The sequence below is a fragment of the Pediculus humanus genome, genomic scaffold (genome assembly GCF_000006295.1).
Source record: "Pediculus humanus corporis 1103172107458 genomic scaffold, whole genome shotgun sequence".
Taxonomy (NCBI): domain Eukaryota; kingdom Metazoa; phylum Arthropoda; class Insecta; order Psocodea; family Pediculidae; genus Pediculus; species Pediculus humanus.
Window position 1 is genome coordinate 554,712 of NW_002987078.1, and position 27,500 is coordinate 582,211.

Below are 27,500 nucleotides of genomic sequence, written 5' to 3' on the forward strand. Positions count from 1 at the left end.
AATTGCGAACGAACCTTTTTTTTCTCATGAAAAACTAGTAAAAATTTAATTTAGTAATGCGACAGTATGTATATCCGGTTTTTTTTCCGTTAAAAAAAAAAAAAATTGTTTTTTTAAGGGGCAACATCGAGATTTTCTTATATAATAAAAAATAAAAAAATTGAAATTTTAAATTTTATTATTATTATATTATAAATTTTTCTTTCTCTTAATAATAATGTTATATATATTGGTTAAAAGAAAATGAGTTAAAAATGTTTTTTTTTGTTTATATATATTTTTTTTTTTTCAAATATTAAAAAAAAAAAAAAGGATGTTTTAAATTGTAAAAAATGTTAATCCAATTTTATCGATAACAAGGTTGTTTAAAAAAAAAAAAAAAAAAAAAAAAAAAAAAACTTTATGAGCGTTCGTTCGTTGAAAAGAAGATATTGATAACAACAAAAAAAAAAAAAAAAATTCATTTTTAACGTTTTTCGTCACTGTGGAAAAGCAATCTAAAAAAAAAAAAAAAAACGACCTGACGTAATCAAAAGTTGAATGATAAAAACATTCAATAAAAAACAAGAACAAAGAAATGGGTTATTTTCAATGATATAACTCAATAACCTCTTTCCACTTTTCTTCTCTTTTTTTTTTTTACGATGGTCCAGAAGTGATGAAGTTCTTTGAGTTCATCTTTTCATTTTCAATTTATGCGAACCATTGCAAAATCGTAATCATTATTATTATTATTATCATAACCTTTTTTTCTTCCCCCTTCCTTCCTTCTTCCCTCCTTCCCCCATTTTATTTTCTACTGGGGATAAAAAAAAAAAAAAATTTTTTTTAATTATTAATGGAAATTTAAAAAAAAAAAAAAACTGCTGATTTTTTTTTTCTTTCTTTTCTTTTATTTCATTTTCAGGTAAAAGAAAGAAAGAAGAAAAAAATTGAATTAAGGTGGGGGGCATTAAATACAAAAAAGATAATTTTTTTTTTTTGTTTCTTGACTTGTAAATAAAATCTGCTAGTTTTGCAAAAAAAAAAAAAAAAGAAAATTTATTATATTCGTTTTATTTTTTTTGTATATTTCTCTTATTTTGTAATTTCAAGGTTTTTAAATATATAAATATTTCTTTTAAGGTTTTAGGTTTAAAATATATATTATCACTTAAATGAAAAACATTAACAAAACAAGATAAATAAATTTATTTTTTTTTTAATTTAATAGTTTTTTTTTGCAAGATTTATTATTTCATTTAAATGTTTTCCACCAAACCCCAAAAAAAATTTTTTAATGTTTGTGTTAACAACAAACAAAAATAATAGTTTAAACAAAAAAAAAAAAATTTTATTAATGCTCTGACAAAAAAATAAATACACTAACAATAATATAAAATAATCTTTTAAGATATTTTTTTTAAATATTTAACAGGCTTAAAAATTTTAAAATAACAACAAAATTTTTTTTACAAAAATTAAAAAAATAAATTCAATTTTGAAATATTTACAAATATTATAAATTATAAAACTTTTATAAAAAAAAAAAAAAAATACACACCATTTTCAAATGTTTTTATAAAGTAACTTTTTATTGTACATTATCAAATTTAGCAAATTTTTAATTTTGCTTTTTACCTTCCTTTAATATTCCACTCTGTTCTAAAACTTGTCTGGCAGCATTATTTATGTGTCGAAATCTCACTGGACCCAAATGTATTCTACCATACCATCTAGATACCACTACTAATACATTTTTTACATTTAAAATCTATTAAAAAAAAAAAAAAAAAAAAAATCACTCATAAAACTAAATAAAGAAAAAAAGTCATAAATTAGTTTTTTTTTTTTTTTTAAAAGGAAAATGTAAGATAAATAGTAACAGTAAAATTATTTTTAAACATGCTAATTGATTTTAATTTCATGTCAAAATAAAAATTACGATATTAATTGATTACTGACTTGTAACAGATGCAATAATCTACCACCAGCATTACTTTCTCCGTCATCATCACAATCTTGAATGAATGTGTTATTGTTATTAACTATTCTATAAGCATACATATTATGTGTCGCTTTGGCAATTTTTTTATTTTTCTTTAATTCATTTATTACATGCCTACATGAAAAAAAAAAAAAAAAAGAAACAAAATTTTTTGGCCTGTTTTTTTTTTTTAACATAAATGTTTACATGTCCTAAATTAAACAAGGCTAACCTGACTTCATCGGTTGAAAAAACAATTGCGGCATGTCCTTGGAATACACTTTTCCTGTCTATAATTTGCTCTCCATGAGTAACACCAGTTAAGTCTAAACTAGAATCATGTAATCAATGGAGTTTTCATCATTTCCTCTACATCAACTTGAGATGAATTTTCTAAAATTTCATCTGTGTTGGCTTCTAATGATGATATGTATTCTTTGATTTTATCAATCCATTGAAATAGTACAGCTTGACCAATATTTTTTCTAAAAATTTAAATTTTTTAAAAATAATAATAATTTGGATTGTGTTTTCTACAACTTAAATATAAAAACTAACAAATAAACTTCATCTAACAAATTTGACAATTGATTTTTTTGATGACGGGTTAAATTAGGCGCCAAAAGTGTATAGGTTGGAGGTGATTCGCTAGGGTAATTTTCAGGTAATGTAACGTAAAGAGTAATTTTAAAGTCCTCGTGTTGGATATCAATACTGTATGATCTATCAGCTTCATTTTCTGTTTTCCATTCGTCAGAATAAATGGAACGCAAAACTTCAATTTCTTCGACCTGATTTTATATAAATATAATTTTATAAGTAAAATTAAATTATATATTTCATATTAGAAATAAATTATCACCTGAGCTTCTAGGCACTGTGTTATTGTTTCTGTAACGGTGGAAACCATATCGGTACGATATATTTTTTCGATTTTACAAAGCCGTCTGTACGCGTATATAATAACGGAGGCATTTTCGTATCAAGGTCATGTCGATGTCAAGGTTTAAAAATTCATTGCTGCGACCGGAAATGTCAGGACAATCTTTGTTTACAGCCTTTATCAGTTGCTTTTGTTGTATCCGCGATAACGTATGTATATTTCCGTTTAATTTAATACAAATTATTTTTATTCACAATGATTTCATTATATAATATATTGAAAGGAACTTTGACACCTTTCAGAAAAATAATGTTCATGTTACCTGGTGTTCATTACATGAATAATAGAATAGAAGAAATTAAAGACAGCGGTAATAAAAAAATTAAAAAAGTTAAAGGGACAGCTCTTCGAGGAGGCATATTTATTCTAACTATCGGTATTATATTATGGCTAGCTATATTTATTTACATTGCATTTTATTATACATATATGCCTGCTTTAACTCATGTTAGGCCAGTACATCTTCAATTTAAGTAAGTGAAAAAATTTTTACAAGACTTAACTCAATGTTTATTATTAGTAAAACACTAAAAGTAAAATTTAAATATTTCAGAACATGTGATAATCCTGAAAGTTCTATATGCAGCTTTCCAGCAACTCATATTCCATTAACAAAAAGGCAAAATTTTTTAATGGTTGGCCAAAGTTATAAAATTTTTTTGTCTTTTGAAATGCCAGAATCGGAAGCGAATAAAAATTTAGGAATGTTTATGGTTTGTTTAGAATTAAATGGTCAAAATGGAGAACTAGTTGGTCATTCTTGTAGGCCAGTCATGCTTCATTATAGGAGTAAATTACTAACTATAATAAAAACATTAGTTTTTTCACCCATGCTCGTATTTGGTACATCTGAAGAAAAACAAATTGTACAAGTTGAAATGTTTTCAGATTTTAGAGAAAATGAGGTTAATACTTAAACATTTTGACAAATAAGCCAATTAGCCTATTTTTAAATTTAAAAAAAAAAAATTATTGTGTATATTTTTGCAGAATATTCCAGTAACTGATATGTATGTTGAAATTAAAACGAAAAAAATAGAGTTATATTCATCATCGATGCAAATCCAAGCTCACTTCACCGGCCTTAGATATTTAATGTTTCATTGGCCGATTATTTCTGCAATTTTCGGTGTTGGAATTAATTTATTTTTAATTCTTTTCATATTACTTTTATCTTGGTATCATTTATTTGGTAATGAAGCTAATACAAGATACTACTCGAGAATATTTAGAGATAAAATAACATTAAATTTATTGAAAAAAGATGATTCCAATGATGAAGAAGAATCAACAGGTAATTTCTTTAAAATTTTTATATCACCATGTAAGAATTATTCGAGTAACAACAAGATAAAATAATAAAACAAAAAGGCAAATTTAAAAAATGAGAAATAAAAATTTATTTCTGCAGAATTGGTAGAACTTACTTCGAAAAATAATAATGCTCTAACTCGACAAATTTCAAAATCGGTTATTCCAAAACAAGTTTTTTTAGTTCATATTTAAAGGTATGATGATGGCCTACATTGCTTGTAGTCATAAATTAGATAATTTTACCAAATGCTGTAGTTTGGTTAATTAATGCACTGGACTAATAAATCCACACAATTTTTTTTCTTTTTTTATCTTGCAACCGTATGAAAATATTATTTATTTTTTTTTTTAGGCAGTATCAAAGAAGTGGAAGAAACGAATGTCAAATGAATGAATTTGTCGATTGAGGAATTATTAAATACAAATCTAGTTTGAAAAGAAGACTGATATATATGTATACATACATAAAAAAAAGATAAGTTGATTTAAGTATTTGTAGTTAGAACTATTTAAAAAATTTTCTTTTTTTTTTTTTTTTTTCAAATCGAATTGCTAAAAAAAATACTTTTTAGACTGATACTTTCTAAAGACTTAAATTTAATATGTATGTTTAAGTAGACGTACTTAGAAATTATATTAATATATATTTACAGGGAATTTTGTTTTTTTTTTTTAAAAAAATGAAAACAAACATTTTTTAATTTGAAAATATTTATTTATTATTTATTTAAATTGTAAATTTAATTTTTTGTTTCATTTACAAATTATAAAAAAATATATTTCAGCCTTTTAAAAAAATTACACAATAAATTAGCAAGTCTAATTAAAAAAAGTGGAAAAAGTACAATTAATTGAACACACAATAATCTTAATATTTATTTAAAATACTCAATATAAAATTAAATTTTTTTTTTTTTAAATTAATTTTTATGCTTTATTTACAATTAAAACAAAAAAAAAAAAAAAAGGAAAATTTTCAACATTTTCTTTTGCTTAAAAAAAAATTTTCTCTTGGTGTCTTGGTTTGTCTTGTTTTTCTTTTCTTTTCTTTTTCCTCTTATTTATTAAAATAAAAATAAAAATGGGGGCTTTTGGAAAATTATTAAAATTTTTATTTGATTAAAATTGTTTTTTTTTGAATATCTGTCATGTTAAAATTTCTTTCCATTGTTTTACTCGACACTTTAAAATATTTATGCAATGTCGACGCTTCACCATTTTTACTCTTTTTTTTTCGTTCGACATTTTTCAACGCATTTACAATTATTTTCTTTTCCGTTATATTTTTTTCACTCTTGTAACTCTCTTTAAGTTTTGAAAGCCAGTCGTTTTCTTTTTGTCCCGTTTTCCTACATCTGTGAATGTACGGAGAGGTTCCATCTTCTACGTAATTGGGTAAATTTGACGTCGGTGATGATAGACCCATGGGTACGCTACTTTTATCGCTGTTGTTTTCATTCGGCAAATTATTTTCTTTTAAAACTTTTTCGAATTGCGATTTAGAATTTTTATGCTTCCCTCCTGTTTCACTGATTTCTTTATTTTTACATTCTAAAACGTTCGACGGAGTTAAAATTTTATTCATGTTAATTTTTTTACTTTTATTGCATTCCTCTATAAAACTCGGCATGTCTTCTAATTTTCTCTTTGATGATAATTTAACGGGCGACAAAGATTTTTGATTAACCGTCGAATTACATTCGAGCCCTTTTAAAATCATCACTTTTCCTTTCTCCTGATTCGGTGGTGGAGTGCGTTCCTGAGCCGAGAATATAAATTTTCTTTTTGAAGAGTTCGAACACGAGGGAGAATCCTCGCAAAGTCTTTTACATCCCTTTTTCGATTCACTTTTATTTTGACAAAGACAAGTGGATGAGAAATTCACGTTATAAAATCGACAAATTTTCGAATGTGGTAATTCATTGTCATTTTTCGTTTGAATTTCATTCGGAAAATTTAACGTTTCGTATTTTCTTTTGTTTCTCCATTTTGTTTTAACCGTGGAAACGTTTTCGTTTTCGTAAGGAACGGCTAATTCTAGTTTTCTTTCATTATCTTTCAACTTGTTATAGGCATCCCACAGTCTAAATGTGCCGTCATCCGAACATGTCACAATCTAAAAGAAAAATAGTAATTAATGTATTGTGATGAATAATTTAATTTAATTGAAAAAAAAGTGTTTGTTAACTTACAATCATATTATCAGCAGACATTTCTACACAAGTTACTTCGGCAAAATGAGAATTCAAGGTAACAAAAGGCTTTATTGCTGTTTCGGAATACTCTGCTGAAGCAGTGTTCCAAATATATGCACAATCATCAGAAGAACCAGACAATAAATAATTTCCATTGTAGCTTAAACTTGATTTTATATAAAATGATCCATTTTCATGACCATAAAATGCTGCAACTAAAAAGGGAATTAATCGGTAAATATTTTTTTTTTTTTTTTTTTAAATTAGAAAGCAAGTACTAAACTTACCAGGTTCAGAATCATAAGAACAAATGTCAAAGCAGTAGATGTAAGAATCCATACAATTAGCATACAATTTAGTACCCATTGTATTCATACACAAATAAGAAAACCCAGAATAAGGAGAATGCAACTGATGTTTGGCTATTGTATTTGTAATTGATCTCGAATATGTTTTTCGCATATCCCAAATTCTAATAACACTAAAATAAAATTACATTTGATTATTATTTTATTTGCTAAGAAAAGGATTGGAAAAAATATATATATATATAAAAGCTTACTTGTCTAATGAACCACATGAAATTAAGTTATAGTCATTTTGAAATACAAGCCCAGTAACGCTTTTACAATTTACTAATTCAGTTGAACACATTGACTTTTTAGTATTTAACTTGGCATTACATTGTGGGGACCCTGCACCAGATGAGATTATTTGATCGGGTAAATGGTGAGAAAATTTGGCACATTTTATTTGTGCTCTAGTATCCCAAATCATTAATGATCCATCTCTTGATCCAGTTGCAAATACAGCTACCATAAAAATAAAAAAAAATTAATTTCAATCATTACTCGATGACTTTAAAAAAAAATCAATTTTAACTCGATTTTTTTTTTTTTTGATAATTTAAAGTTTTTTTCGTTTATTTAGAATTTCATCTTTCATTAAAAAAAAAAAAAAAAAGTAAAAAGTAAAACTATTGTTAGTTTTACCTGTATTTTCTGGCTTAAAAGTAACACATCTAACACTTCTTTTATGGCCTCTAAACACTGAAGTTAAGTTTATATTTGATTCTGTGCAATCCCATAGTTTAGCAGAGTTATCTCCACTGACAGTTACAAACTTTGAACTTTCAGGCATCCATGCTATATCATAAACTGTATTTTTATGACTTTGTACACATTTGTAATCTTTAAAATTTTTTGTATTTTGTACACGAACAATTCCATTTTCATTAGACACAGCTAAAAGATCTAGATGGGTATTGGAAAATTTACAAGTAGATATTGGAACATCTACATTTTCAGTAGGAGATGATATTGAATTATTATAAAAAGAAAATACTTCAACACATTGCATTTTTTTAATTAATGAGTCGTAATAATTAAATTTCCCTAAAAAAAAAAAATATAAAACTAATCAAATAAAATGTTGACATTCTTGTCAAAGAGTTCACTTACAAATGGAAAAGATAAATAAAATTTTGATAAATATAAAACAGTAATTATTTCATTTTTCAATTTGTGTATTTTTATACATTAGTAGCATTTAAATTGGCAAACTTATTGGAAAATTAATTCAATAAAAGTTAATTTCGCTTTATATTTACTTAACAGGTAGTTTTAATAAACTAAAAACTACCTAAATACAAAATATATTATTCTATCTTAAAAATAAATGAAACTTACACTTTTCATTGTATTGCCGATTTATTAGCTGTTTTTCAAACCCTAAATTTTTTATATTTTTCCAGCGATCAGTCATATTTATAAATTTAAAAGCTATTAAGTAGCTTACAACGCGTCTTTCAATAAATCTTTATTTTCCACCAAAACTGCAAGATGACAACCGTTGAAAATAAAATTTTTTTTAATTTTCGATATAGTTACAAAAAAAATGTATTAGTAAAAATATAATAATTTATATATTATTTATTTGAAATATATCATTACTGTTTTATTGAATTTACAATTCTTGATTTTTTTGCAAATAAATGTTTTAAATTTAAAGTTTTAAATAGGTAAATATCAGGTAAATTTACATTATTAAAATTTTGTTGGCACTCCTGATTTTTCACTCTGCTCAATCATGAATTTCGTTATTTAGTGATAGTTTAAAGAGGACTTAAATTTTTTTTTTTTTTCAATAAAAATTTATCATATTTTGATTCTAGTCAAAATGGTAAACACATTTATGTACGTGGCATTTCCCGTCGCAGTTGTTCTCGGTATAATTAGAAAATTAAGAGAAATTTCATGGGGCCGATTTAAAGATTATTCATCTTTGGACGGTAAAGTGTTTTTAATAACTGGTTCTAACTCCGGTATCGGTAAAGAAACTGCCAGAGAATTAGCAAAACGAAATGCTTGTGTTATAATGGCTTGCAGGGATTTAAACAATGCAAATTTGGCCATTAATGATATAAGAAAAACAACAACTTCTGGAGAATTAGTAAGCATTTTTTGATTTTTTTTAATACTGTTTATACTGTTTGAATACTGAAAATTTTTAATAAAAATTATTAATATAATAGGTTCCTATGCATTTAGATTTAGCTTCATTTGCATCAATTAAAGATTTTTCTGAGAAGGCTCTTGAAAAGTTTCCAAAAATTGATGTATTAATTAATAATGCTGGAGTTTATTTTCCACTTTCACAATCCCAAAAAACAAAAGATGGCTTCGAAATGAATTTCGGAATTAATCATTTGGGTCATTTTCTTCTCACACAACTACTTATAGAGAGAATCAAAGATTCTGCTCCAAGCAGGTAATTGATTTTGTAGGCTTGTTTCTTGTTCAGCATATAATAAAATATCTTTTAACTTTTATTTTTTTTACAATCACTTATCTTTTTGTTTCGTTTCTTGTAGGATAGTAATTGTATCATCGACTCTTCATGAAAGTGGAGTACTCGATTTAAACGATTTAAACATGACTAAAAATATGGATTCTGTAAAGAAGTTGAGAAATAATCCTGCATATTGTGCTTCCAAACTTGCTAATATGTATCACAGCAGGTAAGAATAATAATTTAAATATACAGAATGGATATTTGAAAAAAAAAAAGATTAAGTTTAAATTTTTTTTATTGTTTCAGAGAACTTGCTTCTAGACTTAAAAATACTGGAGTGGATGTTTATGCTGTTTGTCCTGGCTTTACTTACACTGGATTATTCAGATATAGTGATATCAAATGGTGGCAATACATTATGTTTATGCCTATAGCATTATTATTTTTAAGAACTTCTTGGCAGGTATAAAAAATTAAAATCCAATTAAATTTTAATTTAATTTTTAATATTGTCATCATGTTAAATGAATCTTTTTTTTTTTTTTTTTAGGGAGCTCAAACTGTATTACTTTGTGCATGTGATAAAAGTTTAAAGGGAGTTTCTGGAAATTTCTACAGAAATTGTAAGGAATACAAATCGAAAACGAATTTTGATCCAAAAATTCAATCTGCTCTATGGGAAAAAAGTGAAGAATTGGTTAATCTTAAAGGTAAGGTTTTAAAATAAATTAATAACTTATATCAATATTATATTTAATTTTAATTAAATAAAAAAAACTAACAATGAATTATACCCATTTACATTTATGTTGTTGTCAGGTATTGTTTTTATTTTAACTTATTTTATGTAAATCCAACAATTTTAGTTAAAATTATTCAACATCTTAAAATTATTAGAATTTTCAATACATTTTCAAATGTATATTCAAGTTCTGCCTTTTAAAATTTTCTCGATTTAAAAATATTTCTCCGTAAATTGAGGTATAAAGAATTTAAAATTCATATTCAAAAAAAAAAAAAAAAACAATTTATTAAATATTGAATCAAGTTTTCTTCTTACATAAGAATGTTTGAATGTTTTGATTACTTTATTAAACTAAATTCTTATTATTTTAAAATTATTGATAAGTTCAAGCGCCAAATCGGAATTGAATTTCCTTTCAGTCGTACAAAATGAACAGAATACAATATTAAAAATAAATGTGAAAGAAAAAAAAAACTAAAAATGACGTCATTTCCGGTCGAGCATTCATTTGTTTTTTGTTTTAATCTTTTCTTTTTCGTTTATCTCTGTCGTCACGCCTATCGTCTTTTGCTTGTCTTTTACTCGAACGTTTAGCTTGATTCAAGAACTGATCTAAACCGAACGGATCTTCTTCTTTTTCTTTCTCAAATTGTACAGGACCCGAACGAGTAGCATTGCGATCGGTACCGCTAAATTCTTTATCGGGAACAAATCTGCAAAAAAAAAAAAAAAAAAAAAATTGAGTAGCGAGTTAAAAATTAAATTTGTGGAGAAAAAAAAAAATTAATGGAGTAATAAAAATACCTGTTAGTTTTAATGATTTTGTCAATGTCATCTCCGTATATATCTTTATCAACGTTCTTAGATGGCCGATATATGTGCTGACCAATCGAAGCCCCACCGCGCCAAGGTTTGTCGTAAACATTGTAACTGGAGTCGTCACCATACCCTGAGTCCATTCCTTTGGACGTGTTGAACAATCGTTGGTCGAATTGAGTTTCCGATGAAATATTTTTAGCAGGTAATCCGAGAGCGATTTGCTCCGATATATCTCTTTCTCTTTCCTTCTGCAATTTGGTCCTGAAATATAAAAATATTACGTAATAAACAAGAGTCTTAAAAATGATGGCGAAAATTAAATTTTGAGATTCGTACCTTTTGTCGGGTGCAGCTCTAGCCAAATTACGATCCCTGGCTCTTTCCTTATGACGCTCATAACGCATTTGATCTCTTTCTCGAACTTCTTCATCTTTTTCTGTATTAAATTTATAAATAATTATGATTATGTTTTGATAATTTTTTGTTATTATTACCATTTTAAACAATAATTAAAAATAATTTACCAATTGCTGCTGCTGTTCTGATTCCAGCTCTCTCTTCCCTAGCCTTCTGAGCGAGTTGTCGCAAATGTTCTTCCTTCTTTTCCTTTTCTTTTTGCGCCAATTTTTTCTCAAGTTGAGCTCTCATTTCAACTGCGTCACGAGCCTGTAATTTTATTTAAAATTTAACAAAATTTTAAAACAAAAGGGGACGGACCACTGTGAAAAAAATGTTTAAATTTTTTTTTTTTTTTTTCGTTACCTTTCTGTCAGCTATGTATAATGCTTCAGCTAATTTTGCAAAATTTTCACTAATGTGGAGTTGCTGTAGTCCTCTTCCGTCAGCGGCCAACCTTTTGTCTAGTGGAATAGTATAACCCTAGAGTGAAAAATTAAATATAAGTTACAGTTTATATTTAGGCTTCATATTTTAAAAAGGAAAAGATGCTTTTTTAAAAAATGTAAATTTTTTTCAATAAGTCATTATAAATAAAATTACTTTTGCATTTTTCCAGTTTGATATACACGGAGGTATTTTCCACTCTTTCTGTTCCTTTACTGTTACTTTTCTAGTAGGTGAGTGCATGACAGGAGCAGGTGGCGAAGGTGGTCCTCTAGGAATTTTCTTATTTATCCTGAGCAAAAATATAATAATTTTCTTTAGCAAGATTATTTTTAAAAAAATAAAAAATTATTTTTGTGAAATTTTACTTGAATTTAGGAGGTTCCATGGGATCTTTTTGAGCTTCGACCATTCTAATAACTCTTTGTTTCGCTCCTGAATTGAATGCTACACCCTGTTGTGATGGAGTGTAACGTATAAACTGAGCAGGACCAGTTTTGTCTGCACAACGTACTGGCATGGCAGCAGCTATTTTAGAGTTTGTTATTTTTTCTAAAGCATGTTTTGTTCTTTCAGCAGTCTCTTGTATTTCTTCCTCGGAAGGTTTTTCCAAACTAGCATCTCCTTCTGCAAGTACTTCAGAAGGCAACAAATCTGATAGTTTTGAATATACCACCTAAAAAAAACAATAATAGTTAAAAAAAGAAAAGAAAATGACAGAAATTTATAGTGCACTTACTTTATCTTTAGAATGTCCTTGTCTTGCTATCACATCATATTTAATTTTTCCTTGATTGTCTAATTGAAGAGCCAATGCATTTGATGTACTTTCATGACCTTTCTTGCCCATATCCAAAGGATATTGGGCAACAGGAATTTCTGGGAACGCACCTCCATCTCCAAAGTCCTAGAACAAGGCATATGCAAATTCAATTGTAGGTAGACAATTAATAAATTTTAATATATATACACAGTTCTCTATACATACTTCGACCGTTCGAGGAACCCATCCTGCTCTTGAACCGTAAGGAGGTGCCGTAGGTAAAGCAGTTACCAAAGCACTAGCAGGTCTAATAGTAGCAGTTTTGGCTCTTTCTTCATCCCTATCCCACACGGTTTGAATGGGAGGGGGTAAAACACTATAAAAACAAAAATTAAAAATTTACTTAACCTTGATAATAAGATATGTAATTCTATTATATTGCTACTTGTCACATTTTCGAAATTTTAAACAAGAAAACAATTTTATTTTCAGGCTTCTGTTTACACTTCAGTCGTTATTGTTTGTAAAAATCTTTCATTATTATTTAAAATAAAATATTAATTGCATTAAGTACGTTACAAATTTTATTAAATAATATATAAATACCTAAATAAAGACATTAAATATAAATTTTAATCCCAAAGATAAATTAAATAAAAAAGATCACTAATTAAAATTACAAAATGGCACGAGTCGCCATTAAAAAAATGTCGTATAGCAATTTCTGAAAAATTCTCCTACCACGTTAAAATTTTTTTAAATTTCAGTTGGCAGTACAAATGTCATAATTTGCGCCAATCTTACATCATTCAACTTTTTTCTAAACTTAAAATATCAAAATTATTGCGTTTACGGTGTTAAAACTATTTTAAAAAGAAAAAATTATTTTAAAAAGTTTATAAAAAAATAATTTAAGTTTAAAAAAAATCTTTTTAAGTATTTAAATAATTTAAATGTTACAAATAAAAAAAAATTTTGTGTCATTTACTAATTCTAATGTTGATGTATATTGGCATATGGTATTTATAAAATGTTTTTTTTTTATACACTAAATTGAAAGTAATTTTTTTTAATGTTTAAAAGATTTAAAAAATATTAAAATTTGCTTTTTAACAAAGTTTATTTAATATTTAAAAGTATTCATTTAATTTATGAATTAATATGCCTCCAAGACGAAGAAGACACGGCATCGAGTTAGGATTGATATTGCTTTTAAATGAATTATTACAATTCGGTATGAAAAATATACCACCAATTACATTGGGATCAATTGTGGGACAGGTAAGTTTTTTTTATTAAATGTAATAAATTCAATTTTTTTCTTATTTTACGGTTGAACACCCACGCTAATGCGTCTTTCCATCTGTTTTATTTTACTGTCAAATAAGTCAACTTTTTTCAGACTTTACTTTATATGGGTTTTATAAATGTGCCCTGGGACAAAGAAGATGTGTGTTTGAGTGGTAATGGCATTCTAAAATTAAAGGACTGGAAAAGATTATTTTTATCAGCTTTAGAGCACGGAGATGATATGCATTTATACTACAATATGGCTTCTTTTTTAATAAAAGGAAGATCATTAGAAAAAAGATATGGAAGCAAATGTTTTGCCATAATTTTAATTTTTTTAACTATTCTTACGAGTGGAATTTATGTTTTACTAGCTCAAGCAATGAGCGAAGTTTTCGAAAATGATTCTTATATGAAATCTTGTGCCATAGGATTCTCTGGTTCTTTTTCATTTCATAATTTATTTAATATATTTTTATTTATTTCGATTATTTTAATAATTAATGTAAATGTAATATTTTTTTTGTTTTAGGTGTAATTTTTGCACTTAAAGTTTTGACAACTCACGAAGAACCAAGTTTAAGAGCCACATTAGTGGGAGTACAAATTCCTGGAAAATATGCAGCTTGGATTGAATTAATACTAATTCATTTATTAGTACCTAACTCTTCTTTCATGGGGCATTTAGCTGGCATTTTGGCTGGTGTAATTTATTGTAATACAATATTTGGAAATGTTTTAGATAAATCAATCAGCTTTTTAACTGGTAATTTTAAAGTAACACAGCCAAACTAAATTCAGATAATTTTTAAAAGTTTTAAGTCCTCGATAATTTTTATATTTTTTTTTTTTTTTTTTTTTTTTTTTTACAGGAGAAAAAATTATTCATAGAGGTGAGAGATATTAATAAATTTATAATTTTTGTACAATTTGTTAAAAATGCTATTGCTAATAATATTTGCTAATAATAATAAGGTAAACATTTTTATAAATCTTTTTTTCGGAAATTTGTAAAGAAAAATTTATGGTTTTAGTTTTTTTTTTATAATAATATTTTTATATTATTTTTATAATATTATATAATATATACTATATTATTATATATTATATTATTATATATTATAATATATAATAATATAATATATTAATATATAATAATATATATTATATTATATATTATTATATTATATATACTATAATATAATATAATAATATATATTAATATAATATATTATATAATATAAATTATATATATAATATTTATTTACTTATCCTTGTAAAAATTTTATACTAATATTAAATTTATTATTTTAGCAATTTTAAGCGATTGCCTTCCAAACAGTGAATAAATGAAATTGAATTATTAACAAAAAAATTTTAGTCTTTAAATGTAAGTTTCACATAAAAAAAAATTTTTAGTAGGTTTCATTTTTAAAAATATAATAACAATATCATGATAAAAAAATAAAAATATTTTGTAAAACTAAAACAATTAAAAATAGAATTACTTTTATTAATACAATCTTTTTATTTTATTTCAGACCTATTATAAAATTGTTTGAAATATTACTTTTTTTGTTTTCGTCATATTGATTTTAAATATTTTACAGATGAAAAAGAAAGCATGAAGATTGAAGATTCAAAAAAAAAAAAAAATCAAAATTGAAAAAAGTAAGATTACTCTGTTATAAAAATTTATCTATCTATTGATTTTATTTTTTTTTAGCATTTTTTAAATATGAATGTATATAAAATGTTTTTAAATTTTTACCACATATTTATTATTTTTGTATTTTTACAAATTTGTAATATCATTATAGTTTTATTCGGTATTAAATAATTTTTTAAAAATTAAATCTAAAAGAATTATCAGATGCAGAAAAATGAAATGTGTTATCACTGCAAACTAAATTGTTTTCTTTTACATGCTCAATTGATTTTAAATTATTTGTAATTTTTTTGCTTTCGTCATTTTTAATATTTTTATGTTTAAATTTTTTCACAAAAATTGAATTCGCATGTGAGTCTTGAGCTTTAAACGAAGCTTTATTACAATTGAGATTTGTTAAAACATCTTTTTTTTTATTTTCAAATTTTTTTCTATAATCACCAAACTGTTGTCTCATAACTTGTTTTTTTTTAATAAATGATTCACTAGGATTTTTAAGAATTTTTAAAGAAACTTCAGCCAATTTCTTTTGTCTTTCAGTAGGATTTTTAATAAGCAAATTTTCTAATTCTTCAATACAACAACAAACATCATAATCTAACTGCTGTTCTTCTTCAGGAGTAAGTTTTGGCAGTTCGAGCTGTGCAGGTCCAAATGTCTTTGGCCGAATTTTTTTTTTCATGTTTTATTTAATATTTAAAATATTAATTATTTTTAATAATATGACCATAAAAATCCAAAAATGCTTTGTAAAAAAAAAAATATGCAATTTTGGGACTTGAATTGAAAATACTGTTGTGGATCAAAATTTTACTTTATTTTCTTTTTTTTTTTTAGTTTTAAAAAAAACTTATTTGGCACGTTATTTTACTGTGAAAAAATATTAAAACTCATAAAACAGTTTGTTAAATTTAATTTCAATTTAATTTTTAGTTAACAGGTTAAAAAATAATTTTAATACATAACGTACTTTAACAACAAACATAAAAACAAAATTTTTTTTACTTTGCATGTGGCGCCCTATAGATAAATTAGTTAATGTTAAAAGAATGGTGGCATAACTGATTCTGTTCATTAATAATGGCGACGTTGGAGTGGTTTGGTTTTTTAAAATACCTCATATTATTTTTAACATTACCGCAATTAAATGTTGAAGGAAAGCAAAATTTGGTAAATTTAAATGAAGATAATTGGCGTGATATGTTAGAAGGAGAATGGATGGTTGAATTGTAAGTAAAACTTTTCATTGATGTCACGCGTCTGTCAAAAATTTTTTATTGTGAGGGTTATTTAAAAAAAAAATACACCGAATTTGATTTATTTACGGTTGACTGAGCAAAAATTCTTTTGTTAATACCTAAAACCATCTTATTTTGCATAAATAATTTCCATTAGCTATTATTCTATCGAATAGTTTTTAATTTTAATTGAGAATAACCAAATACCTAACATTCACAATTTTTGAAGTAATTTTTTTAAAAAATTACAAAACTTATTGTTTGTATAGTTATGCTCCTTGGTGCCCAGCGTGCAAAAGTCTTCAACGTGTATGGAATGATTTTTCAAATGCCAATACCATGTTAAAAATCAAAGTTGGTCAAGTTGATGTCACTACATCACCAGGTTTAAGCGGTAGATTTATGGTCACCGCTTTGCCTACAATATATCAGTATGTACAAAAAATCTTATTTAAAAAAAATTATTTTGTTTTAACTTTTCATTATTATTATTATTATTACATTTACAGTGTTATAAAGGGTGAATTTAGACAATATAAAGGCAGCAGAGACAAAGAAGCTTTAATATCTTTTATTAAAGACAAAAAATGGACGAGTATTGAACCAATACCAAGTTGGCAATCACCTTCGTCATTCCTTAGATCTGTCTTATCGTGGTTTTTTAAGCTCTCTACAGTTTTAAGAGTAAAAAAAAAAAAAAAACTTAAAATTTTTTGTATTTGAATTTTATAAATGATATTTTATTTTCATTTCAATTGTTTAATTTTTTCTTTTTAGTCTTTCCACAATTATTTGTTAGAAGAATATGGTTTGCCCGCTTGGAGCTGTTATTTGATATTTGCCGTTTTAACCATTATAATTGGTACCTTTTTGGGACTGATATTAGTATGCATTATTGATTGCATAAATCCTCCAAAATCTTTGGCAGCTAAATCGAAAATTTCTGGGAAAGAAGAAATCGAAGAGGTAATTTTCACATAATTTAATATTTTTTGTGTTCATTTAAAATTTAGCAGAATAAAAAATAAATATTCTTAAGCTTTATCTTAATTATTTATTTATCGAAATTTCAGTTGGATGAAGTTGATGATATTATTGATGACAATGTAGAATTATTAAAAAAAAATGATGGTGAAGGAGAAAATAGAAATGAACAGGAAGATGATCAAAATGATGATCAAAATGACAATGAAATTGATGAAAAGCAAGAAGAAAATTCAGATCAAAGTAAAAACGTTAGAAAGAGAAAACCGAGAAAGGCAATGTGAAATGTATAAGAGGATAATGGTCTGAATTTTTTTTTTGGGCCTAAAAACTGTCCATGTGATTTTTTTTTACATTTTTTTATAAGACTAATTTTCTTTAAATAATAAGGATTTGACATATTAATTTTTTTGTATATTATAAAAGTGCCTTTAAAAATATTCAAACGTGTGTCTGAGCATAAAATCAATTTTCGTTTTTGAATGTATGTAACAATAACCATGAGCATGCTTAAATACTATTTAAGTATTACTATTTCTTCATTATTATTATTAATATTCCTCATTTTTTATTACTAATTGTGTTAACTCAGGTTTAATTATTAAAAAATTAAAAAAACATGCTCAAATCTTCTTTTTTTAAGTCCAAAAAAAAAAAAAAAAATTTTTTTATTAATTAATATTGCTTACTTAATAATTTGTTACAATTGACATATTAACTTAAATTTATTTTATAATTAAACCATATTATTATTATTTTTAATTAATATTTATCCTATATTTATCTCAGTTTTGTTTAAGGTATTTTTTACGCTACACTTAGAATATGATATAATTAAATAAATGTATTGAAAACTAATTTTTTATTAATTTTGGGCCACAATATTTCTTCATTTATTGTAAATTAATTAATTAAATTTGTTAAAAAATTTTTTTCTGGCTTATTATTTATTTGTTGTTGTAATCATTTTATTAATACATAAATTTAATTTTTTTTTTTTTTTTTCTAAATTTTACTAATAATTAATTTTATTAGAATTTAAATTTTCTAATATCAGGAAGAAAAAAAAAATTTCTTTTTGGCAGATTTTTTTTCTATTGACACGATATTTTAAAAACACGTGCGGGAACGTCTTAACACACTACTGTACCTCGTGTTTTATAACGAATTAAATTTAACAATGTAATAGTTTATTTCTTATTATTTAATTCATTTACATTACAAAAAGGTTTGTTATAATTTTAGTCATTTCGTCGTAATTTTTAAAATTTCCCTTTAAAAACATTTAACGTGTGAAAAATTTTCGAAAGTGTGAAAAAAATGCATTGTGCCTTTATAACTGACTGACTGATTTAATTTAATTTAAATTTTGTTCTTATATTAATAATATTTTTTAAGGGATCTCATAAAATGACGACTTCTTTGGCTCAACAGTTGAAGAAATTAGCACTTCCTGAATCGTCACTGGAAAGTGATAAAAGAAGGAAATGTTCATTATTGTTCACTCCGGCTGAAGCGGCTAATTTAGACAGAGATGCATTTTTTGAAATAGGTTTAAATGGACTTAAAGAACTAATAGTTTTAGAACCTGCTTTTGAAACATTTAATGACACATTATTTGATGTGTCTTCTAGATTTTATTCCAGAACGATTGAATCTAAAGAAAATAATAAAAGCCTTGATAAAAATATTCAAAAATTTTTAAGGTTATTATCTCCCTATTTGCTTCTTAAACAAAGTCACAAAGCATTAGAATGGTTAATTCATAGGTAAGTTTACATTTTATTCTTTTTATTCGTATTTTTACATGTACAGTAGTATAATTTTTTTTTTTTTTTTTTGTTAATTTCTGCTTTTAGATTTCACATTCATAGTTTTAATATAGATGATCTTATCGCATTAATTTTACCTTATCACCAAACAAAAATATTTGTTAAAATATTACAGTTGATTAATTTAAAAGCTTCAAATGCAGCTCATTGGAATTGGCTTTCTAAAGTTAAAGAAGAAGGTGTTCATCTTCCCAAATCGGTTTTAATCAATCATGCTATTAGTGATTCTTCATTTTTAAGATTCATTTGCGACACAACTTTAAAAACAATATCGGTGTGTTAACACTTTTTTTTTTTCTCGTCTTTAAATTTATCAATGTTTTTATATCTTGAGCATTCTTTTAATTAATTTTTTTATTTTAGGAAAATCAAAAATATGATAGTGCTAAAAAATTAGGAACTTGTATGACTTTTTTCTCTTCTGTTATATCAAATGTTTTAGTTTGTCAGGATTTTAATAATCATCATATGACTATTATTTTACCTTCGCTTATGAAAGCTTTAACAAGCGATTTAATCGATTTTAAAGCTGCAGGTTATATTGTCGCTGGACAACTTGTAGCATCCAATCAAATAACAAAGGATTTGTTAAATAAATTACTCGACATAATAATTAATGTAATTTTTAATTTATTTATATTTATTAATTTATATTTTTTTTAGTCTTTATGATAAAAAATTTAATTTTTGTATCTTTTTAGGAAAATGAAACGTTAAATCAAGACGAACTTTTACTACTTACGTTAATTTATCAAACTCAAACACCGATTCCCAATCTTCCACAAAATTCTATCAGTAAATTATTTTTAATTCATAAAGAATTGCCTGGTTTGGCCAATGAAGGATTTCAAATGGGACCATTGATTGTGAAAATAGTTGAAACTTGTTTGGATAATATTATTAAATCTGAAGGAGATGTGGTTGAAGCTCAAGTTTTATGTTACACAATAGCGACAGAGGTTATGTGCGATCTTGAACACTGTAAATCTTTACTCTGGTATGTAAATAAAAACATTTAATTATCATTTTCTAATTAAATATTGTAAAATATATTGAAAAGAAAAACTTATTTGTAATTTTTTTTTACAGGTTAATAGACTCTAAATACAAGACATTATTAGAAAAATTAAAATCGAATATAAGAGAAGACCAAGATACAAGTTTGTCTAATTGGATGAAAGAACTCATGTTATCAACAATTGAAAAATACAGAGACATTCTCGATAATGATCATGTAAGTTTTAATTTTTTTTTAAATTATAATAATATTTATCAATTTGTTAAAATTATCTTTATTTATTTATTAATTTTTTTGTTATATGTATTTAGAATGATAAAAAATGTCAAGAGCTGAGAGAAAAATGGAAAACTCCAGATGAATTGACTTTTCAAGAATCCATTCTTGTCGATTTGATAAAAAAATGCAAAGGAGAAAATAAGGAAAGTGCTTGGATGGAACTCAGGCCGTTGCTATTGAATAAAATTAAAAACGTGGCTGCCTTTGAGGTAAAAAAAAAAACAATTTGCTACTATCAAGAGATTTTTATTTGTTATTAAAAAAAAAATACAAAAAAATAACAAAAAAAAAATTTTTTTTTTTTTTTTTTTAGGCTTTGTGCAAAGTTGCACCTTTCTACGACAATTTGGTGTTGATATTATGTTTGAATAAATTGTTTCAATCGAAAGGATCCGAAGATGAAATCATATCCGATTTGAATAATATACACAAATCGAGATTTGGTAAAAACAATCCTCACATACAAGAAATTCATAAGCTCATCACAAGTGAGTGAACGAATGTTATGAAAATATGACGCGATGGGAAAATGACGTAAACATTTATAAAAAAAAATTTTTTTTTTTTTTTGTATTTTATCCTATAGAAAATCCCTCGCAGGGAGTGATAAAAACAATCGAAACGTATTTTTTAAAACAGGAAAAAGGATCGGAAAATTCGATCGATTTCGAACCTTGGTTGGCGACGCTTCAAGAACTCAAACACCTGAATCACATATCGGAGGGTAGTCAAACGTGGAGTTTCGGTTTAAAAGTTTTGCTCGCGGCTTTGCTCGATGATTACAATGCGACTTACGCGTTGAAATTAATGTCGATATTGTCGTCTTTAAAGGTATGGATTTCCCCCCCTCCTTCCCCCTCTCCCCGTCTTTAACACGTTTGATTTATTGATTACTTTATGACTTTCAGAAGAAAAAAGTTAAAATCCGTTTCGAAATTATAAAATCTCTCATAAATTATTTGAGTTGTAATAAGAAATCGGAAATAAAATGGTACGATTTATCGTCTAAAAATTCCGACACGTGGTTAAAAGTAAGAATATTGGAATACGTTCTTGATGGGATTTACAATGACGTCAATTCACACGATGAATATTCGAATCTTTTGCATGAATTTTCAAAGGTTTTTATTTTTTTTTTTTTCCATCACTAAATAATTTTTTTTGATTTTTGTCTATTCGGTATAAACTACAAAAATTTTTGTAATTTTTTTTTTGCAGACTTTTTCTTCGGGTCAGCAAGAATTCGTAAGACTTTTGGGTGCCGTTTGTTGCGGTTCACCGGAACAAACGAAACAAGTTTTCCAACATGAAATATCACCGTTTTTACAAATTTACGCTCTGCACATTTCCTACAATCAATTGAAAAGCAACGACGAAAAAGTATTCAATTCATTTAAGCCAGGTAAGACAACAACGCACAAACGTTGGAAATTTTATTAAATCTGTACATTATTTATTATCATTATCATTATTATTTTGTTTGTTTATTTGTTTGTTTTTTGTAGAAATCGGTTTGATTCTTTGTTATTTGCTCATCATATTAAGCAACAATTCCAAAGCCATACGATTGGCTTGCCTCAACGTTCTTCAAGCTCTCTCGGCCATTCTTAAAAAGTACAAATCTTCATCCGATTCCGTTTTGCTCGATCGTTTGCTTTCGAGATTCCAAGAAATTTCATTGGATCCAAGGTGAAATTTAAAAAATATCATTTTAAAAGAATTGAAAAAAAAGGTTCTGCATCAAGTTTTTGTAATCAAATTTTTTTTTTTCGACAGTCAAATCAGCGTCGCTTTATATTGTTCCCTTTCACCGTCGGAATCTTTGCAGTCGACGCTTCCTCCCTCGATCGTTTCGACTTTGAAAAAAACTCGGGAAATTTTGTTTCGAATCATCACATCCGAAGACACTCCGATGTACGTTTCCCTCGGCGTCATGCAATTATTCGATTCCGTTAATTCGGTGGTGAGTCTATAAAAACTTATAAATTCATTCATTTTATAATTATGGACCAATTAATTTGTTTTTTCTCTTTTTAAAAAAAAGGAAATATTAAAAGAACTCAAGATTTTGGGAAAGAGAGCATTGGAAAAAAGTAAAGAATGCGAAATCTCGCGTATGATTTTGTCCAATTTTTGGTCACGGATCAACGAAACAACGTGTCAAGTTTTGGAAGATGAATCCGTTTGGGAATTGGCGACGAAAAGTATAAAACACGAAAAATGCGAGGGCGTATCACCGGCCGTTTCGTTTTTAAAATCCGCAAGTGTTAATTATTATTAACTTATTATTAACTTTATAACGTGTTACTAACTCACGTCATTGATTATTATTTCAGATCACCCGAGAAGTTTTCGACGAGTTGTCTCGCAAGAAAAGATTTCAACTCGTCGAATGCATGATTGAAACTCGTTCCGAAACGGAATCGTCACCCGTCGCGACCGCCATCGCGTCGACTGTGAAAAAATTATTTTTAGACTGCGAATTAATATTGCCGATAATAAATCAAATGATGAACTTGTTTACCGGAACGCAAAAGAAAAAGTTTGTAGTTTTCTACATTAGATCATTTCCCGAACATTTTATTACGATGATTGATTGCTTGTTGTTTTTCCGTTTAATTCACAGGGACAGTTTGAAATCGTCGAGTCCGCTCATCATAGAAGCCAAAGAATGGAAAAAGGGAATATCCCTGTTGGAACTCATGCAATCGAAAAAGAAATTATTGAACACGAACGTTTTGATCAAACCTCTCTTCGACATATTGAAATTTTGCCTGGATCAAGAAGAACAAACGAGTTTCGAATACACCAAACAACTCGTGCTCGGATGTTTACTCGACTGCTGTAAGAAAATATCAACGGACGACAGCGAAAACGTCAGCGAAAATAATTTAAACGTGGAATTGGTCGTTCAGTGTTTACGCGCGTCACCGAATCCTCAAACTCATCATCACGCTCTCATGTTGCTCTCGTATCTGTCGGCAGTTATACCCGTAAGATTGCCTTTCATTAAAAGAACTCTTATTCGAAATGTTCCCCCTTCCTGTCCCTCCCCGTCTCTTCTCTCGATATCTTCTTACCAATCAATTTTCTTTCGTTTTTTTTTTTTTTTTAGAAAAAAGTGATGCATAACGTAATGGCCATATTTACGTTTATGGGTACTTCGGTGGCACGTTTGGATGACGAGTACAGCGTTAAAGTTGTCACTCAAGTCGTGGAGTCTGTAGTTCCCGTTCTAGTTCAAGTAAAACGTTGTCGTTAGTGCGAGTATTTTGTTTAAAAAATAATAATAATAATAATAATTTTGTTTTTGTTTTTCTCGCACCTTTTTTAGGCCATCAGTTCGGAACATGACGATTTGGAAAACGTCATAGCCGAAATATTAAGAGTTTTCGTTTGGGCGGTGAAAGACATTCCTCAGCACCGGAGAAAACCCTTGTTTTTGCAATTGCTGACGACATTGAAACCGGAAAATTCGTTGTGGATATTCATTATGCTTCTGTTGGAAAATCACGTGCTAGAAGGTATCCTGCAAAAAAAAAAAAAATTATTATTATTATTATTCATTATCATTTTTTAAAAAAAATTTTTTTTTTTTATTTTTTCTTACGTTAGATGATGCGAGCAAATTGGAAAATTCAAACAACTTGCCAATAAATCACTGTTTGGGACTTGAATTGTGTTTGTCAGCCTCTCCGACCGTCGTCTTGGAATCCGTCGTGAAAATTTTCAATTATTTGATTAAACTTCCTGTGGAAAAAAGTAAAAATATTTTTATTACATTTTTTCCCCCCTCCCCCCCCTCCCTCCCCTCGAATTCGTAAAAAAATAAAAGACAAAAATTTTTGTTTTTTTTTTTTTTTTTTCAGTGCACAAAGAAATCCGAATGCAAAAAACTTTGACTGATGGGCTAAAAGAAAAAAATTCCGGATTGTTCGATATAGATTCACACACTCCTAAACAACTCCGACATTTCTGTTACACCATTTTAACTTATTTCAATTTGCTGTTGGCCGATAATAATTTCATAATGCAAGTAAGTTTTTTTTTTTTTTTTTTTTTTTAATTGAAAAATGGATTTAATTTAATTATTATTATTATCATCATCAATATTAACCGTGTGTGTATGGTAAAAGGTGAGCGAAGAAACAAATAAAGATGATGATGATGATGATGATGATGGTAACAACTGTTTGGAAGACGCACTCAAAGACACGATCGCTGCCGTTATGAAATACACTCCGTTGGTCAAAAAACAATTCGATAAATTTCAAACGAAATTTTGGAAAGCCATGTTGCATCAATGTTATGAAATTCTCGACAAGGTTTGTCTGAAAGCCAAGTTGTCCGATTTTCATTCCTTCTCATTCATTCATTCATTCATTCATTCATTCATTCTCCATTTTTTTTCCAGTTTGTTTTGCTCGTTCCCAACGAAATGCTTTTAAGCATAATAAATAAATTGTTGCATCATCCCGTAAAAGCTCTCAGGCGTAAAGCGTTGGATTTGGCCAACACGTTCCTTCAGCAAGAACAACAGGAATTCGCGGACGAAGAAAAAAAATTGTTTGTTGAACCTGTTGGAACCCCTCGTCGAAATAATCAATACGATCGGAACGGAAATCGAACAACAGGATTTGATGCTTCAACAAACGGCTTTGTTAACTCTCAAATTGTTGGCCAAAGTTTTGTGTTCGGATCACACTGAAAAATTTAAAAAGGTTTCGTTTCCGTTTTTTTGTTTTTTCGGTTCATAAACCGGGTTCATAAAATTTCACGATCGATCGATCGTTTTTTTTTTTTTTTTACAGATTTTAATCGGAATCTGCAAAACGTTGAAATCGAATAAAATCGAGGGTCCGCTGTTTGGATCTCTCATGTTGGCCGTAGCCGAACTCGTGACTTGTTTAAGAGCTCATTCCGTTTCCGAATTGCCCACTTTCATGCCTTTAATGTTGAAAGAATTTTCTAGAAATTGTAATCCGAAAAAGTAAGTTGTTTTTTCATCATCGTCATCATCATCATCGTCTTCATAATTTTATCATTCTTTCGTTTTTCTTTCTTCCCACCAGATTTAGCGAATTAGGTTTGAATAGCGTCACTCTAGCCATACACAGGGTGGTTGACGTCATGCCAAATTTTCTCAGTCCCTACCTCGAGAGCATATTGTTTAACGTATGCACGGTGCAGTCCGTAAGAGCAAACGACAAAGTTGATTTGTTGAAAAAATTAATTCAAATAAGGTAACTTATTATTATCATTATTATTTTTTTTTTTTTACCGTCGTTCGAAAAACCTATAAAATCATATTAATAAAAAAAAAAACAAAATTTTCCACTCGCAGGACAAAATTAGGTTCGAACGTCGAGCACAGGATTTTAATACCCGCCATAAGTCGTACGTATAAAAAATTAATCGATAATTGCGAATACGAAGCCACGGGCCCGTTATTTTCGACTCTTTCATCGAGTTTTTCTTCTTTGTCCGACGTTGCCAAAGTTGTACCGGAAGTGACGCAATTATTTATAACGGCTTTGAGTTTCCGAAGCGATTGCGAAGTCGAATTAAAAGACGTCAAATTGGCAAGTATTGTTTTAGTTTTAGTTTTTGGTACTTTAAGTAAAAAAAAAAAAGTAAGTCGAGAGAGGAAAACTAATTTAAAAAAATTTTTTTTTTTTTTTTTTTTTTACAATTTTCAGGAAGACATTGATAAAGTCGAGAGTAACGTCATCGAAGCTTTCGTTCCTTTCGTTTTAAAATTATCCGAATCTCTATTCAAACCCTTATACTATCAAATATTTCACTGGGCGTCCGAACATCGAGAACGTTCTATAACTTTCTTCAGGTAATCATTTTTTCGCCCCAAACGTTAAAAAAAAAAAGAAAACTCGAAAAGATTTTCCAGTATACAATATTCTTTGATTTCAGGTTGACTCACTCTTTGGCGGAAAGTTTAAAAGGTTTGTTCGTTTTATTTGCGGGTCATTTCCTTCAGAAAGCGGCAAATCTTTTGGACGCGACCAATTTATCGAAAACGGAAAATAATTATTACGAAAAATCGAGGGACGGCGAGAGGAAATGCGGGATTTTGATAGAAAACATATTGAAAACCCTTCATTCGGTTTTTTTGTACGATTCGACGGAAAGCAGTAATTTTTTAAACAAGGATAAATTCGAAGTTTTGCTTCATCCGCTCGTCGATCAGGTAAGGATAAAATTTCCCTCCCCTTCCTCCCTCCCCCCCGGTGCCACGTGCATTTTATAAAAGAAATAATTTAAACGATTGACCCCCCCCCTCCCGTTTGCTTTTTTTTCCACAGCTTGAAAACACTTTGGGAGGAATCGAAGAATTGGAAAAAAGGACTTTGAATTATTTGACCCCGTGTTTGGCTCAAATGACTCTCGCGACGGACGACACCCTATGGAAATCCTTAAATTATCAAATAATATTAAAAACTAAAAGCATTCTTCCCCAAGTGAGAATAGGAGCTTTGGAAACGATCGTTGCCGTCGCTGCCAAACTCGGAGATGATTATTTGATGCTCCTACCCGAAACCATCGGATCTCTCGCGGAATTGTTAGAAGACGAAGATGAAAGAGTAGAAAACGCAATGAAAAATGCCATACAAAAAATGGAAGATGTACTCGGTCAACCGATAAGGGAATATTTTCAATAAATAATTATAAATAAAAATAATTAATTATAAATAACTTTTTTGTGTCATCGATTGGTCGACGAATGAATGTTTTTTTTTTTTTTTTTTTACATTTCGATTCGATATTTTTTTTCCGACTTTTTTCCCCCCCCT

General features: G+C 27.4%; 8 protein-coding genes across 8 annotated transcripts; 5 read left to right on the forward strand and 3 right to left on the reverse strand.

Annotated features, from left to right (window-relative positions):
* Window positions 1–1,603: 1,603 nt before the first annotated feature.
* Phum_PHUM112880 (impact, putative) lies at window positions 1,604–2,876 on the reverse strand (the record flags this gene model as incomplete). Its single annotated transcript, XM_002424084.1, has 5 exons — window positions 1,604–1,753; window positions 1,945–2,101; window positions 2,199–2,297; window positions 2,525–2,757; window positions 2,829–2,876. 5 exons carry the CDS (start codon window positions 2,874–2,876, stop codon window positions 1,604–1,606), a joined length of 687 nt encoding a protein of 228 aa, XP_002424129.1.
* A 282-nt stretch (window positions 2,877–3,158) lies between these two features.
* On the forward strand, window positions 3,159–4,415 carry Phum_PHUM112890 (Seipin, putative; the record flags this gene model as incomplete). The annotated part of the gene is made up of 4 exons (XM_002424085.1): window positions 3,159–3,382; window positions 3,463–3,814; window positions 3,900–4,203; window positions 4,321–4,415. The coding sequence occupies 4 exons, from the start codon at window positions 3,159–3,161 to the stop codon at window positions 4,413–4,415; spliced, it is 975 nt and encodes a 324-aa protein (XP_002424130.1).
* Window positions 4,416–5,199: 784 nt separating this feature from the next.
* Phum_PHUM112900 (WD-repeat protein, putative) lies at window positions 5,200–7,777 on the reverse strand (the record flags this gene model as incomplete). The annotated part of the gene is made up of 6 exons (XM_002424086.1): window positions 5,200–5,279; window positions 5,400–6,339; window positions 6,416–6,633; window positions 6,706–6,899; window positions 6,981–7,230; window positions 7,411–7,777. 6 exons carry the CDS (start codon window positions 7,775–7,777, stop codon window positions 5,200–5,202), a joined length of 2,049 nt encoding a protein of 682 aa, XP_002424131.1.
* An 819-nt stretch (window positions 7,778–8,596) lies between these two features.
* Phum_PHUM112910 (restnol dehydrogenase, putative) lies at window positions 8,597–10,154 on the forward strand (the record flags this gene model as incomplete). Its single annotated transcript, XM_002424087.1, has 6 exons — window positions 8,597–8,869; window positions 8,952–9,187; window positions 9,291–9,437; window positions 9,518–9,674; window positions 9,762–9,921; window positions 10,078–10,154. The coding sequence occupies 6 exons, from the start codon at window positions 8,597–8,599 to the stop codon at window positions 10,152–10,154; spliced, it is 1,050 nt and encodes a 349-aa protein (XP_002424132.1).
* A 322-nt stretch (window positions 10,155–10,476) lies between these two features.
* Phum_PHUM112920 (Puff-specific protein Bx42, putative) lies at window positions 10,477–13,081 on the reverse strand (the record flags this gene model as incomplete). Its single annotated transcript, XM_002424088.1, has 10 exons — window positions 10,477–10,669; window positions 10,761–11,036; window positions 11,112–11,211; window positions 11,300–11,441; window positions 11,538–11,654; window positions 11,775–11,910; window positions 11,987–12,294; window positions 12,358–12,525; window positions 12,607–12,757; window positions 13,062–13,081. The coding sequence occupies 10 exons, from the start codon at window positions 13,079–13,081 to the stop codon at window positions 10,477–10,479; spliced, it is 1,611 nt and encodes a 536-aa protein (XP_002424133.1).
* Window positions 13,082–13,542: 461 nt separating this feature from the next.
* Phum_PHUM112930 (uncharacterized protein) lies at window positions 13,543–14,466 on the forward strand (the record flags this gene model as incomplete). Its single annotated transcript, XM_002424089.1, has 3 exons — window positions 13,543–13,662; window positions 13,784–14,111; window positions 14,204–14,466. The coding sequence occupies 3 exons, from the start codon at window positions 13,543–13,545 to the stop codon at window positions 14,464–14,466; spliced, it is 711 nt and encodes a 236-aa protein (XP_002424134.1).
* Window positions 14,467–16,420: 1,954 nt separating this feature from the next.
* Phum_PHUM112940 (thioredoxin domain-containing protein 1 precursor, putative) lies at window positions 16,421–17,846 on the forward strand (the record flags this gene model as incomplete). The annotated part of the gene is made up of 5 exons (XM_002424090.1): window positions 16,421–16,569; window positions 16,848–17,009; window positions 17,088–17,262; window positions 17,356–17,544; window positions 17,652–17,846. 5 exons carry the CDS (start codon window positions 16,421–16,423, stop codon window positions 17,844–17,846), a joined length of 870 nt encoding a protein of 289 aa, XP_002424135.1.
* Window positions 17,847–18,972: 1,126 nt separating this feature from the next.
* Window positions 18,973–27,368, forward strand: Phum_PHUM112950 (bap28, putative; the record flags this gene model as incomplete). The annotated part of the gene is made up of 27 exons (XM_002424091.1): window positions 18,973–19,331; window positions 19,422–19,668; window positions 19,758–20,012; window positions 20,096–20,391; window positions 20,484–20,628; window positions 20,724–20,900; window positions 21,005–21,179; window positions 21,278–21,522; window positions 21,600–21,812; window positions 21,910–22,093; window positions 22,197–22,380; window positions 22,468–22,654; window positions 22,736–22,957; window positions 23,028–23,233; window positions 23,318–23,684; window positions 23,807–23,952; window positions 24,034–24,215; window positions 24,307–24,453; window positions 24,561–24,731; window positions 24,850–25,016; window positions 25,106–25,351; window positions 25,503–25,681; window positions 25,764–25,934; window positions 26,036–26,264; window positions 26,391–26,536; window positions 26,620–26,896; window positions 27,012–27,368. 27 exons carry the CDS (start codon window positions 18,973–18,975, stop codon window positions 27,366–27,368), a joined length of 5,880 nt encoding a protein of 1,959 aa, XP_002424136.1.
* Between the last annotated feature and the right edge of the window lie 132 nt (window positions 27,369–27,500).